Consider the following 16,359-nt stretch of genomic DNA (forward strand, 5'->3'; position numbering starts at 1 on the left):
TAACAGGGAAAACTGCTGCACGGTGTAATATTAAAAAAAAAAACCTGATAATCACCCTTTAAATATTTGTCTTGGTTGGATTTTAGCCTATTTCTGTCTTCTGCTGGAACAGATACTTTCATTCATGCCAGTGGATAAGGGCAATAATTGCTACTAACTTTGTCTTTCGCCTCACACATCTGCAAGAGTAACTACTGAGATTGCTCCTGAAATCCAGCTAGTAGCTTATAAAAGACTTTGAAATGTATGATTTTTAAAAGAAATTAGATTAGACTTGAGTATTTTGGGAGCTGGTAAAAATTGTGCAACTTAATTTTTAATCTTTGGCGCTCTTAAGAGGGCTTTTCTGCGTAGCATGAATCTGAGGTTTTTCTTTGGTTCTTGTAAACAAATTAATTCCACATATTGTGTCGAAAACCACCAACAGTCTGTAACTAAAAAATCCCAGTGTTAAAGCTTATCACTGTTTAATTTTATGAGTGCCCCAAATGTAGTTAAATCTCTACAGTGCACGTAACCAAAACAATTGACCGATTTGTTTCTCTAAATGGTGGTGCTCTCTTCTAGCTTGTGCCAGTTTTTCCATTTGGACTGACAGAGATAAATCTGCAAATATTCAGTCCATATTCAGTAAAGTCTTCATTCTTCCTCTGTCTTTGGACTTTTTTTTACTGCCACATAAGCAGTTAAACACCATCTGCTCTTAAGCATTGAAAAATAATTTCTCAGGAACAATGCCCAGTGCACACCATTCAAGAGATTAAGCAAATACCATAAAAATCATTCTTGGAAATTACAGTCTCCAATCTCACCAGAATGCTTCAATGATAGTCTCAAAGAGCATGAAATAACTGAGCAGATTCATAATTACACCAGTAGCATGCAAAAGAATTCACAGCGCTACTGCATCAGCTGTACAATGGTGCTCAGTGATATTTGCTACAGGTCCTCTCCTTACCTTGGAAAATCCCAGAAGGGAAAGTTGGGCAGACAGAAGTGCCACAAGCCTGATGGACATGCCAGCATCTCAAGAATCACCTGATGCCACTGAGGAGGCAACCTCCCATTCATAAGAGCCCTCAATAGGATGTTCTCAACGGAGGTGGTCTCACTACTGCCCTGGCCTCTTTTGATTTTCCTTTTTGTGGACAACCTTTGAAGGATCTGGTCTGTCTCTTCCAAAGCACAAAGAATATTTGTATGACTTCTTCAGGCAGCATTTTTACTTCCCCTTTTTCACAGTCTTTTTGATTTTAGACTCTTCTGGGCAACAAAGAAGAGGCCACGTACTTATTTAGCCTACAGATGCAATATTTCTAATGTGGAGATGAACTACTGATTTATTGTATTCTTCCATTTACACTCTCATAACTTTAAGAATGAAATGGTCAGTGAGTGAACCCTTCCCAAAGAGGCTGAACGAATGAACAGGTTTCCTTTGACTGACTTGCCTTTGGGCATGATGTCTTCCTACTTGCTATTACAAATTTGAGGCTATTTGATAGTCTCCATTGGAAGCAAATAACAAAATCGGTCATATGGGTGGTGTTTTCTTCCTTTTCATCACTGAATGGGATTGTGCTGTTAAAAGTGTAAATAAAAAAGCCAAGCAAATCACCCTGTAAAAGGGTTTTAGTGTAGTACAGAAAGCAAGCTTCAAATTATTTGTTATTATTGGTGAGCTGAGTTTGCCAAAAAAGATTGAAGAATTAGCAGAAGGCAGTCCTTGGGAAAATGTTATCTTTGGACTGATCAGTAACATGGTGCCTGGAGTAAATAGTATTTCAGACAGAAACTTGCTGTATCTACTGACTCAGGTGCTGAGAACTGGATATGGAGTAAATGTCACAAAGGCAAAAATTGTAGAACTAAATTTCAAGATTGCACTCGAGATTATTACGTCTGCTTGTCATGGAAACATATTTGTGTCCTAGAACATAATCTGAGCTCCCCTTTTTTCCTAATTAAAATCACAACTGAGAGTGCCTGTGCCGGTTCTGAAACATAAAACCTCTGAGATGTGCATGGATCTTGCATTTCATATTTGTTGTAATCTAAATAGAAGTTGGGTAGACCTAATCCTCAGCCCCCAACCTGCACCCCCACACTCCTCTTTGGGAAGACACATCAGTGTGTCTTTTTCCTCTGCATTCCAAAAACAAAAGGCTTCAAAAAAGAACAGTGGGTTTTGATGTCAGACTTGTCCAGCATAAATGTCTGTGTTCCCCACAAAAGAAACAAATCATGGGAAAGGCAAAACTTGAAAGCTCGTGAGATCTGTTGTGGAAGTGTTCTATCACTCCAAAGACCTGTTTTTCTTTTTAAATACTAAAATAAAAAGTCTGTAGAACAAAACCAAAATAATTTAATTTAGCTAATTTGAGTATTAATTTACCTGTGAGGGACAGATTAAAAAGAATATTTGTGTGATTGAATATGTAATAGCAGAAGTATGCTCTTATCTGAAAGAACAGTCATTTTGTTTCAACTTCTTTTTAATACTGAATACAGATATGCTATAGCTAGAAGTTTATAGGCAGATAGGTAGTTAGGAACTTGATTTGTATAAATGGACAACAGTTGTTTTGCAAAGCTCCTCAGATACCATCCCATCTAGACACTGGACAAAATCAAGACAAGGACGAACTGCACAGATTCTTTTGAAACATGTGTTTTATTCTACAGGGAAATTGGTCTCTGAAGAGATTCAAGATGGACCGCCAAGGCGTGACACAAGTCTTGTCTCGCTTGTCTTACATATCTGCTCTGGGAATGATGACCAGGATCTCTTCTCAGTTTGAAAAGACAAGGAAAGTGAGTGGTCCTCGATCGCTGCAGCCATCTCAGTGGGGGATGCTCTGCCCTTCTGACACTCCTGAAGGAGAGGTGAGGAATTTCTGTTTTGCTTTCTGTGTGTCTTGTCCTGAGGAATGGAGACACTGTTTAATTTGAGGCAGTTGGTCCTCCATCAGAGGAGTAATTCTGATGAGAAGGTTTCTGGAGAGATAAATTATCCTCAGCCTGATAAACATAACTTCTACATCCTAGCTATTTAGATCCTGGTCCTCCTTTATTGTATTGCCTTTTTTTCTCCTGCATAGACTGTCTGGAAACAGTTCTAAAAATCATTTGGCTCTATGAGAATGACATGATCAGGTCCCATTTTTGCAGTGGAACTTCTTGTTCTGTTTTGATGAGAGCAGAAAGAGAGGAGTCCTAAACCCCTCTCCCTTTGTTCTGTAATAAACATTCTGTTTTGAAGTTGTAGCATCAACCTGCAGTGTTTCTGGAAACATGTACCAGTATTTCTTCAGCCATTAGCTTGAGGAAGAAAACCATCTTTGTACATATATCAGCCAAAGAATTGATTCTCACAATCTCTTTATTTTGTTTTGCTTTCCTTTTCTTTCTCTCTCTTTTTCTTTTTCCCCTGAATAGAAGATGCTCTGGGGGGAGGAACTCTGAAATTCCTGAATAAGTCAATATGAGCTAGTCTCATTAAGCAGCTGAAATAAAGTTTCACTGTATAACATACTTTTTCATTTGAAAATGTTAATGTTTGTGCTAGAACATACGGGATACATGGAAAATTGATAAATGGACCAATTTTGTATTTCCATTATGTTGCTGAGTTGCTGATGGGAGAAGTACAGGGTTATACATGGTTGGTTAATGTAAAATCTATTTCAGTGCCTATAATTTTTATTAGCTTGTAAATGCAAAACCATTACATTTCAGTGTGATATAGAAAATTCTACCTTTTTTCCCCTCCAAGATTTCAGGGTAATTGATTTGTTTCATTTCTTTCACTTAGTACTTTGTCATCTTTTGGGTTTTGTCAGTCATAAGTAGTTTGGGGAGGAAAATGCAAGTATGGTATTAACACATAGAAAGAGAAGGGATAAAATCAGTGGATTTTGGTTTTGTTTCTTCCTAGGCCTGTGGTTTGGTTAAAAACCTTGCCCTCATGACTCATATTACTACGGATATGGAAGATGGCCCAATTATTAAATTAGCCAGTAATCTTGGAGTTGAAGATGTCAACTTGCTCTGTGGTGAAGAACTTTCATACCCAAACGTGTTCCTGGTTTTTCTTAATGGTATGTTACTTTTCAGCAGTCCTCACTCTGATTTGTTGCTGATGGAGAGTTAGCCTTCAGAAACCCTCCAGTAGTTCTTGGAGCACAGTCAACAGCAGATGCTGCTTTCCACGTGCAAATAATTTCCTCTGTCAATATTTTAATAGGGTTGGGTAAAGTAGATTGGCCAGATGATGACACTTAGTTGCATGAAGTTGTGTCTTCAGAACTCTGACTGCAGATGTGTGCAGCTGGGAAATTGAAGCTTTCTCAAATTTCAGCCCTGTTTTAAGCCCACTTGCATAAACAGGCACAAAAACATGTACATTCAACTAGAGGCCTGTTGGTTTTTTCAGATACTTGCCAAAGGAGGTACCATTCTTAAAGTACTTTAAAAAGAAAATAACTTCAATTTGTAATATTGTAATAAATTTACAATTTCAGATCTTTCTTTTCAGAAAATACTTAGTTTTGTGTAATCTTTATATGTTTTTATATATATTCATGCATTTTAAAGTGCCTTTATAAACAGAAAGGAAACATCAAAATACTGTTTGCAAAGTTTAGCAATGCTGTTCTCTTTAAAACTACCTTTTAAGGGGCATTTTGCCTTGTGTGTGATTAGAAAAATTAGACCATGTAAAACAGGCCTCTCTTGTTAAAGGGATGATTTGGCACTCGTGCTTTGCATCTGCACATTCATATTTCTTTTACAACTGATCTTCTAGCATTTCTAAAACAACAGGTACTGTGGTATCAGATTTCAAAATACTGGCATTTTTAAAACTGTAACTGTGATTTCAAAATAGCCTTTTGTCAGCAGCATCCACTTCCAGGGGCTTAGTGTGTAACATCTGTCACCATGAATAAGTTCTCCATTTACCCTTATTAAATTAAGCAGCAGTTGTTCTTCAACCCTGCCTTTCCCCAGTAACATAAAAGCAACACTTGACCGAACTGCATTCCTTTGCTCTGCTTTTTTGTAGCAGGGTGTTAAAGATCAGGTTCAGTGAAACCACATGCACTCTCTTCTGTCTTCTTTTATGGTCCAAAGGTGAGTGCAGAGCCAAAATATTGGACTCTCCCTTCACAAGCTCAGTTTGCAGTACAGAACAAGATAGTATGTTCCCAAATGCAGGTGAATTAGTACTCAGTGAGGCAAGCCAAGTTACTGTTCAGTCCACTGGTTTGTGGGTTTAATCCTTGAAAATTCAAACTTGTGGGTAGCTGACTTGATCGTGATTTAAACTTATGACTTAAAAAGGCAGATTATCTGTTAAGTACAAATTCTTTAAGCTGTAAAGACCTTTCTGTTGTCTTACAAACTCCCTAAACTATCATCCTTTGTCTTCTCCTTTAAAGTTTTTAAAATATGACCACAGATGTTTATTTTATATATGAAGATTACTTTGATCGGGTGACTCTTCAAATGATTTTAACTCTCTTGTTTGTTCATCATCTATCAGAATATTGAGGAGTGAGCTGAAGTGCCCTGCTAACGTAGCTGAGTTGAGCTAAGTACCTGAAAGAGAAATTCTAGTGCTGTTGAGTGATCACTTATATCAAAATATCATGACCGTAAAATTTCTGATAAGGCAACAGGGTCTGTTCTTGGAAACTTTGAATCCATTTCAGTAGAGGGGAAATTGCAGACTTCAGAGTTTTAACTTGTGCACCAGCTGATTAATGTGCACCTGAGCAGAAACATGCTTGAAGAAAACTGGAAGAAACACATCACTTGGTTTCTCAGGCTGTTTGGAAGCATGCAAGTAGATTACATGTGAAATTCTGACAATTCTGAATTGAGAGGAAAAAAGAGCCAATTCTTATTCATGTTAGAGAAGGGGGATTTTACAACAACTCATCATTTGCAAGAAGCAGGAAGTACTTCTATGCATGCCACACATGATCAGAATTTGTAAATAGTTTTGGATGTGCAAAGGATGCACCAGGTATTTATTCTCTCTCTCAACAGGTAACATCCTTGGTGTCATACGTGATCACCAGAAATTAGTGAACACCTTTCGGATCTTGCGTCGAGCGGGTTATATCAACGAATTTGTCTCCATCTCTACAAATCTGTCTGACAGATGTGTCTATATTTCCTCTGATGGAGGGAGATTGTGCAGGTAAACTTCCCATCAGAAGAAGAATTACCTAGAATTACCTCACTCTCAACTGGCTATAAACACTGTTCTGTGCACTGGGCTGAGACTTTCACGGGAGCAGATTCAAGCAAGTTCAATAAGACTTGAGCATGTCTTTTCTCTTTAAATTGCCCTCCTTCAAACAGACAGAGGTTGGAAGAGGCAATGCGTGAATATATACGTGTATATGTATATATTGTATATATGTGCATATATATAGTATATAGGTATAAATTGTATAGATGTATATTGACATATATGTATATAGTCACGTATAATGAATGTATACATATTTTAGCATTGACTAGTTGTGTGCATATTCTGTGTGCACTTCTACAAAGCAGCAGTCAAAACTACGGGTGGCATTTCACTTTATTCATTAATTGAATCTCAGAGCGGGTTGAATGCAGCTTGAGGCATGTCAGAGGCTCCAAAACAGTAAATGTACAAACCATCAATTAATCATACCAGGTTAGGAGATCCAGAGTAGGGGCATATTCAATGGCAGAGAAATCACTTTTCCAGTCAGGGCTAATATGTGTAGTTTGGGAGATGGCAGTAAAACTTGCAATTTTTACAATAAAAGCAAGGGAAATCATGTGGATTTGCAAGGTTTTACCAAGTTTGCTTTGTGGCACCCCTCACCCTGTAATTGTTCAGCTATCCCTATTAACCATTTAAAAGTGCTTATTAGTCTTCTAACAGTTATTTAGACTTCAGAGTGGACTCCACAAGTGTCTTGTAGCTATTTGCTGCTCTTTACCAGAGCAACTTGTCCAAATAGCAACAGCCCTTGACGTTGTCTTCTTTCATGGCATCCTTTGTGTCAGTGTTTTTGTGTGGTAGGGAAGCCTTCAGAGATCCATGTGCTATTGAAATTTATGGATTTGTCAGAGATTACCCACAGTAAATGCCTTTACAGCATGTAGGCAATTGCAAAATGCAACCTTGCATGTGGACACTTGAGCACAAAATGTTCACTTTAGTGTTCTGTAAAATCCCTGCAATAAGTGTGGTACTAAATGCTGTTCTTAGCTTTGTAGATTGGGAAATCCCAAATCTTTTAAAGCCATCATCAAAATCTGTAGGTATAACTTCAGTTGATCGATTTAAAGGGCAAAAATTGGCTTTCATCTAAAAATTTACGTTTTGATTTTTCTGATACACATTTTAAGTTATACCAAGCTAAGGTCTGAATAGTTACTGATTTTATTTATGTGGTTTTATCAGTTAAAGGCCAATAAATTTTAAGAACAGTTTATAGAATAGGTTTTTAGTGTAAGTGTGAATTAAGTTACCTCCTAAGTATTTGCTATGACAATAATTTTTGTTGATTTTTTTGAATTTCAGGCCTTACATAATTGTCAAGAAGCAAAAACCTGCAGTTACAAACAAGCATATGGAAGAACTGGCTCAGGGATACAGGTACACAATTCAAGTAGACCATATTCACCTTCACCAAATAAATACTGTGTGAAGGTACTTCAGTCAGTCACAGTCAGTATTTCACAGTCTTGGGGTTAGCTAATTAGAGAAGTCTGCTCTCCTATATAAATTCATAATCTCTGTACTGGAGATTTTCAGACTGGTGTTCTTATTTTGTTACTGCTGTGAGATTTGGTGAGTATGCAGAATAAATACATCTCACAGCCTCATCTTTCTGCAAGTGGAAGGTCTGAGGCAGTAATCATCCTCCTGACTGAAAAATCAAACACCTCACAGGAGAATCAATCACCCTAAACTAGGCACATGCAGAGTTTTGAAAGCCTTTGCAAATTCTTAGTTTATGTATTTTAAAAAAACCTCTACCCTTAACACAAAGGCATTTAAATTTAGCTCTCTTTAAATTTCACAAAGCTATCACAAAAACATACGTGATTATCCTTATATTTGATTACATTTAAACTGATGATGAGTACATATGGGAAGATTTTATTTAGTTGTTCAAGTAAGAACATTAATCTGTCAGACTGTGAAGCAGTGAATGGGCAACAGGATTAATTTAAAAAAGCATTTTTCTTCAATGTGTAATATGCCTGGAACTTTCCGTGTAGAAGTATTTCTCTTGTTTAACTTTACGTATTATATTCCTTCAATATATGTACTAAGTATTTTATGTTTGCAGAAATATAAGATAGTACTTCTAATGTAATTTTCAATTTATCTGTAGGAATTTTGAAGACTTCTTGCATGAAGGCCTCGTTGAATATTTGGATGTGAATGAAGAAAATGACTGTAACATTGCCCTGTATGAAAATACAATCAATAAGTAAGTATGCATTCAGTAACTGGTACAGGAAAAACTTCCATAGGGTGACCCTCTGAAATGTAGATATTTAAGTAGTGTTATTGTTTTACATGTACACACTGCTCCCTTGCTAATGGTTGAAACTACTCCAGATGAAAGCTAAAGAAAGAAATCTGTCCGCACACATCCTAAATTATCCATGGGAAGATACAAAAAAGGGTTTAGATTTTGGGAGATCTTTTTCCTGCTACTAACTCTCAAAAATATTAAATACTTAAAGGTATATCCTTCCTTTCTCTGGATGTAGCACTTTTTCTTTGTTCTGATCATTGAGCTGCTCATCATAAATCATTTTATCCGATAGATATCCAGAACGCAAATGGTTCCACATGTTATTTGATTATGTTAGCATATCATGATTGTTTGGAAATGTCTTTTCTGGCTGTAAAGGGACCCTAAACACCTGCCTAACAGTAGGTGGAGTGCTGGAATGAGACCTTCCTTTTGACTTTTGGATGTATAATAGGCCCCAATAAAAATGTCATCATCATTATGTGTATTCTTTACCACACATCTTAGAACTACTTTTGAGATGTGATTTTAAATCAGAAAGATTTCCAGATCTTTTGTTTTCCACATATTTGAAGGACCTGTTGCAGCTTTTTTTACTCTTGTCTTCCGGCTGTGATTAAAGAACCCACATTAAAGGAAGGATTATTTTAAATTTTTCAGTCCTCCTATCTTTTTCCTGGTTTTTCATGTTTCTCTGACAATCTCCTGTAAACTCAAAGCTGAATATGAAATGCTAGAAGTTATCTCTGTGAAATGTTTGATCAGTAGATTTATGCAGAAAATTCTTTTTCTACATAGTCTGTCCTCGTCAAGTACTCCTGCAAACTAATAGCAAAACATCATTTATTTCATTGGAGCTGGGTGAGCCCTTCAATTATCTTTAACCTTTGCTAAATGTAATGCATTAACTCTGCTAATTAAATTGCCTTACTCCTACCCAGGCTGTTGAAGACTTTATCCCTTCAAGAAATTACTCTTGCATGCTCTTGACTGAGTTCTGTATACATGAGCAAAGAAGAGTGCACACAATTGCTGTCATTTGTGCCAAAATTAAATAACTTCCACAAAGCACCAGAGCTGAAAATTTAAGTTACAGGACAACTGACTCAGCTAGGAAGGGTAATGGGAATGTATCCCATGAAATCATTGTTAAGTCCAAAAGGGGAGGAGAAAGTGAACTTCCAATGGACCGGTGTGAGGAAAAGACTCCACCACAACTGCCAGGAAGCTCAGAAGATTCTTGTATTGTCCATCAATTGTTTTGACTTTGGCTTCAATGCTAGCAGTGGCTAACAGTGCCATAAGTAGCTGAGCTTGCATCTTATGAGCACCTTGCTCCTTGTGTTTGATAATGATACTCCCTACATCCTGAATAGTTGTGTACCCTTTCCCCAGATGATCATCCTGCATTTCAAATGGTGGGACCATGTTGGTACAGCTTTGTTCTGGTAATGCAACTGATACAACCCACTATCTGAAGTATACCACTAACATTACAGCTTTTGTGATATAGGCTTCTTTTAGCGACAATATCCTCTCTTTAACTTTCCAATCCAATTAGACTGGTTTTCTTTGGAATATTTGACTCTAATGCGTTCAGTTTCTTCCTTATACATTTATAACTCTGCTTTTCAAACTCACAAGGGTGCCTTTCCTTTCTTGGGCCTGGTTCTGGCAGTGACATTTTTTGACCTGCAGAAATTGAACTGCCCTGTAAAGTTTGAAGGTCTCCCTTTAGCACTCTGGAATACTTCATAAGGTAGTAGGATCTGCATCAGTAGGTTGCATCATCTTTGGTTGAAATGGGATTGATCTCACTGGAAGAAGACATTTGTTGAATACCCTATATGCAAATGTATATGTACTTCCATGCACTTGTACCTTCTGAAGGAATTTGCAAACTTCACTGTTAGTAAGTCTCAAAGCTCTGGTCTTATTGTTTGAAAAGTGTTAGCAGGTCTGTGAGATTCTGCAGAATGGGAGAGCAGTCTCTCCTTTACGTTTGCTACTGGCTCTTGAGACCATTTTGCAATTACTTGACTGCAGTTTGGATTGTCCCATTGGTATTTTCTTAGGACAGGCTTTAGATAACATAACTGCTTTTTATCAAAGGGAGAATAATAGTGTCTGTCCTCTCACCTCCTCAGCAGATGATTTTTTAGGTTGTTCAGGCATATTTGTGATTTATGAAGATTTCTAGGACTGATAGAAATCAGTCATTGGCTTAGTCCTCAGGATTTCCACATCTATTTTTTTTCAGCTTTCAGATTTCATTACTCTTTCAGCAGTACATATATTGTTTATCTAAATTCCTGCTGACACTTTGTCTTCAGTCTGCATGTGCTTGTGGGTAATTCCTTAGCCATTTTTAGCTTACAGTGCTTGGCTGTCTTTTGAGTGTTGCCATAATAAAGACTTTTCTGTCATTTGGTTGACAAGATCCTAAAGTTTAGTAATCTAATTAATTTATTTAAATAACTGAAGTCTTCCAAAAAACTTCCAAGAGGAGTCAAACATTAAAGATGAGATTTTCAGAATGCATGGGGTTTAGATGTCTGGGAGAAGCAATGTATGCATAAACCCAAGCTCTCTCTAATAAATCCAGGACGTGAAAGACAGGCTTTGAATAGATTTAGTTATATTCATCTGGAATAATTTGTATTTTGTAATTCCCCACTTCATAATTACTTATCTCGATTTAAATTCATATCTGCTCCAGCCAAGCTTTATTGTACACTTCACTCCTAGTTATTAGTCTCTCCACTTGCATCCCAATGCATGCTATGGTTTGTCTTTGTTGAGCATGGACTTTCTCTCCTGAAGCTCATGCCAGATACAACAATTTGTCCCTCTGTTTTTACTCCTTTTTCCTGTCTTTTTCTCATCAGTACTGTCTTTTAACAACATAGTCACTCCCAAAATATTTGCAGAGCTTTTCAGATGTTGTGTTATGTCATGTACCTATGGCACTGGATCTGGTTTGGAGACAGATGTTTTCTCTTTAACTGACCTTGGAAAACTGAAACCATTTTTTTAATACCTGAGTCTGTTGTGCTCGTCCTTCTTCCATCTCCCCAGTGGAGTTCTGGATTTCTGAGATGAGTAATTTGATGAGGAGGGCTCTCATTGCATGAGAAGAGAGTCCTTAAAGGCGTTTTGGGTCTTACTGTGTAAACTGATGTTTTATTGTCTGAGTGAGCTCCCTCAGGTTGTCATTATCTGGAGACTTTTCCTCCATTGTGGAATTTCACAAACCTTGATTTATTTCTCCTTCATTTCTTTTCATGTGTAAACGAAGCCAGAAGAAAGTTGTTGGGTTTTTGTAATAAAAATTGTGTAGTGAACCCATGTTTTGAGGTCCTACTGACTTACATTGTCCTGGACAGAATTGAAGTGTTATGAGATACTGCTAAATTAAGTAAATTCTACTGAAGTTTGTTCATAAGCCTGCCATAATGAGTACTCTTTTATTTTAAGAGACACAACCCATTTGGAGATTGAACCTTTCACGCTTCTGGGTGTCTGTGCTGGGCTGATTCCATATCCTCACCACAACCAGTCTCCAAGAAACACTTACCAGTGTGCCATGGGGAAACAAGCCATGGGTAAGACTTCACTTTTTATTCCTCTTTGAAGTGTTACGTAGTTTTTAAGGCTGTGTACCAAAAGTGACAAACAAAAATTCTTTCTTGCTTGCTTCACATAAAAGCTTTACTGGGAAAAGTAAAAGAGTACTTCCTTAGCTTTGAGAAAAGATGAATTTACCGCTGAAACTTGGAAAGATTAATGTGAAAAAAGTACCCATCAGTTTTACTTAATGAAGACTGTATCTGCAGTTCTTCACACTTACAAGAAAATTTTAATAAACTGGGACATTTTTGCATTTTCTATTGGATTTTATTGGAAATCGTTACGCCTTTCAAGTTTTCAGCATATTTGCAGGATTGGCAGAGTGGACTTTTTTTTTCTCATTGTGCTGCAATGTGCTGTGTGTTTCCAGACAAAAAAGAGTTAAAAGTGTTCTCACAAAGAGAGACAGAGCACATATTGAGGAGCATTTCCTTGACCGGTTGAGTAAGTGTCCTAAAAATAAATATATCAATAGTTAACATTGGCATCAGAGAATAAGAAGAATCAAGTGTGAAAAAGAGTGGTTAGTTATTTGAACACTTCCCACAGCCATAGTTTAGATTTTGTGCTTTTGCTGATTTGGATGAAGAGAGCGAGTTTATGAATTAATTTTCTGATTACTTATTATTTCCTTTGACGGTGTCATGTATGGTCACTAAAACCCAACTGTTCTGCAAATTTGCTGCTGGGGGTAATCAACAGCAGTTAAGTTCTAATCCTTTTTTTGATACTCAGCGAAACCAGCATTAAAGTGTCCAAGTCTATGGCCTGTGATCAAGGCAGAGGAGCCTGAGCAGTCATACATCAATTTAGACAGCTGCATTCAGACTGGTGCTCTACAGGCTGGTTTCATGGCTTGTATTGATGGCTTGCTTGCAAGTTGGGAGCTACAGTAACACAACTCTGTCTCATGAACTGCCACTTCAGTTAGGTTTACTAAACCATTTATTTCATGCTGTGTGCTCGAAGCTGAAACACTGCACCTTTTGTGAGACTTCTCCAGCAGAATTAATAGTGAAGTAACTGCCTTATGCTGAACCGTCACGTTGAGCACATGAAAACAGAAAATAGCAAGATGCATGCTTTCTACTTAAATTTAAAAAAAAAACAAGGGTGGGTGGGTGGAAAGAGGAGCAGTGCAATCTTTTTCCTTACAGTTCTCCCCCATCCCATTATCTTTCCCCCACCCCTGAGTCTCTATTTTATGACTATTAGTCTCAGAAGGTTTGGTTAGTTACCACACACAGTTAAGCAGGATCAGTGTGTACAGAAAGCCAATTCAGTATCTGTGGAGTTCTTTTGTAGTTTTCTGTGTGAAGGTTTTTTTCCCCGTTTTGTTTTGAGTGTCATTTGCAATTCATTGTCTGTGTTTTCTGAGGTTGGTGTATTCAGCTGCTTTGACCCTAGGTCTTGCACATTTAGCTCCTTGGATACAATCCTCTGACGTTCCTGCTGACGCTAGGAACACAAAAGCCATTGAGCAATAAGAAAGCCTTTGTTTCAGTTTGTTATGACAAAACACCTGACTCAAAGAAAAAGCAGCTAGATAAAAGTAAATTTTTAAAGTTGGCACATGACTTTAGCTATGTTTTGCTCTGTCTGAAGTACCTGCAAACACCTGAAGCTTTTTGTAATAACTGCTTTTAAAAAAGCCACGAGGAGTGGCAATATGTAGGGGCAAAGATTTTTCTCCACACTTATTTATCAGATGAGACCTAGAGAGATTCCTGAAACACTACACATACTTCTTTCTGACTATTTTTGTGAAGAGACGTGATGCAGTGCTTCAAACCCCAATCTTTAAGTAACCACCCACCTTTGGTGCTTTCTTTCTCCGTACTGAAATTGCAGAGGAGCTCCTCATCCAACACTGGATGTGGAAAACCTCCTGTCCAAGTCCTCTGTGTTGCTCCATCGACTGTCAAAACCTGAGGCAGTGAAGGAAGCTCAGGGTTCATACTGGGAGAGAAGAGCCTTGGGCTTTTCAACATTGACCTACCCCCCTCTGACCACACCACAGGGCTGTGCCAGCAGCTTTGGGTAGTATTTTCTTTTTTAAGTCACTTTTTTTAGCAACATCAAGCTAAGGAAAGGTGTGAAAGCATAAGTAAGTGGAGAGTGGACATAGAGATTGCAATGAGGTCTGTAATCCAGTGTCCCTGAGAAGTGTTAGGTCCTAAAATAGTACTGTTTCTTCTGGAGAGCATTGCATGTCCTGAAAAATAGTTCCCTTTCAGAGGTAGGTGAGTCAACTTGTTGGAGGACTAGAGGTGCACTTAACGACCAAACTGGATTTCAGTAAAATTAAATTGAAATGAAACCCCTTACTTTTGGCATAGATTATTTACCATATGTTGCAGGTTGAACTATAAGACTGAGAGGAACTTAGGTAGTAAATGCGACAGCAGCTCAATTGAATGTTGGCATTTCAGTGCAAGATTAACATTTGTAGCTTAAAATCTCAGAAGTACTTAAGATGAAAATACAAGAGTCTGTACTGTTTGCTTTTCAAGTGTTGGTAAAATAATCTGTAAGAGGATCAAGAGCTTCTACAGTTAGAGAAATAGCTCTAAACTGAGCTTTTTAATTCCATTAAGACATAAAAGCCTAGTCAGTTTTACTTTTACATATTGTACATCTGTGACTATGAAAGCCCAATGTGAGGAATGAAAACATACAGTTTTCCTGCCAGTAATCCCCCATATTGCACTTGCACATGTGCTGCTGTGTAAGTGATGAGTGGGTACACAAAGCAAACTGTACACTCACAACCCGACTGCATTGCAGCTTCAACCCAAATGACACAAGTGTTGAGTATGGAAAGCGAGGTTTGGGTGTTGATTGTTACTTTAACCTCTGAAAGAAAAGGAAGGGGGCAGATGTAGGTGGATTAGAGCTTTGTTGTAGAACCTTATCATGAAGCAAAAACTTTGATATTCCAAAGAAGGCCTCTTACTGTATCATGTACTTTCTGCTTTGCTTCTGTGAATTAGAAAGCTCGTTATATACTGCTCTGCCTTGTGCTATAGCCAGCTGAGTGTGTTAAAATTGAGTTAAGAAGATAAATATGCTTCAAGGAACTGTGTGCTGGTGGGTTTTGACAGTTGTGAAAGCTCTTTGGTGGACTGAGAGCCAGAGTCCTCCCAAATTCTGTGCAGCTAGCCTAGGGGCACAGAATCTAAACAAACCTCAAAGCAAAACCAGCTGTTGGTGGTCATCACAGCTGGATCTGGGTGCACTGTGGCCACAGCTCTGTTCTGCCACTTCTCTTTGAGCACTGTTTATGCTCTGTGACACAACCTCGTTTTGACACCTCTCCTGTCCTTGGTAGTAGCACAGAAATGCTGAGGCAGAAATGAGCTCAGTCTTCTCCACCCTCCCCCCCAAATTTACCCATCATCTTTTTAACTCACTCCTTAGTCTTTCTGCTGTGAAAGAAGTATTTCTAATACTTAACAGCCAGGTCACTTAATGCATGTTCTGTGACAATCTGTCTGAGCTGAGTCACAGCCCCCTGCACAAGGTGTACTGCAGAATTTAAAAAATATACTTATTCCTCTCTTGCTTTGTGCTAGTATAAAAGGACAGAATCACATAAAATCCATGGTGAAAACTGGGGAAATACAGAATTACAGCAGTTCTTTTCTTGGCATGTGCAGTAATAGCCCTTTTGGCTCAAGTACATTGATTTCTGTATTCTTGTTCATTTTGATTGTACAGTTTAATGTTGTTGTAAGTGATACACCAGAGAATTGGATTAATGCTTATGTTAGTTGGCTCTTTGTTCCGATGAGTTCTCAAAACTTTCAGCATCAGAATAACAATGCCTCATTTATGCTAAATATCAGTAGATAGTGTTATTATAGTGATTATTTCGCACTAAAGGATATTCAAATGATATTTAAAAAGTAAAAAAAAACCATCAGGAAACAGAAAAAAAGGAAAGCATGAACACGTGCATTCACAATGTAAGAAGTACTGAGAATGTATGAAGTACTGAGAAATGATCTTTGTTGCATCCAGGTCAACCTTGTGTGTTTTGCTTTAACCAGGGCTAATTACCAATGAAAAAAATCAGTTCTTGCTGTTGGTATAATTATAAATGTGAGTCATTGAGAGCAGGGTTTGTTATGGTGAACTTTAATTATACTTTACTTTTGGTTGGTTGTTTGGCTGGAGCAAA

General features: G+C 37.8%; 1 protein-coding gene across 2 annotated transcripts in view; it reads left to right on the top strand.

Moving 5' to 3' along the window:
- Nucleotides 1-16,359, top strand: part of POLR3B (RNA polymerase III subunit B) — a 70,995-nt gene that overhangs the window by 25,253 nt on the left and 29,383 nt on the right. For both annotated transcript variants that reach the window (XM_066319975.1, XM_066319976.1), the window contains exons 14-19: nucleotides 2,686-2,886; nucleotides 3,938-4,100; nucleotides 6,055-6,208; nucleotides 7,577-7,651; nucleotides 8,397-8,495; nucleotides 12,024-12,151. In XM_066319975.1, coding sequence (XP_066176072.1) covers nucleotides 2,686-2,886; nucleotides 3,938-4,100; nucleotides 6,055-6,208; nucleotides 7,577-7,651; nucleotides 8,397-8,495; nucleotides 12,024-12,151 — 820 coding nt within the window. The remainder of the gene's footprint in view (nucleotides 1-2,685; nucleotides 2,887-3,937; nucleotides 4,101-6,054; nucleotides 6,209-7,576; nucleotides 7,652-8,396; nucleotides 8,496-12,023; nucleotides 12,152-16,359) is intronic.

This window comes from Sylvia atricapilla, chromosome 5, assembly GCF_009819655.1.
Source record: "Sylvia atricapilla isolate bSylAtr1 chromosome 5, bSylAtr1.pri, whole genome shotgun sequence".
Lineage (NCBI taxonomy): Eukaryota > Metazoa > Chordata > Aves > Passeriformes > Sylviidae > Sylvia > Sylvia atricapilla.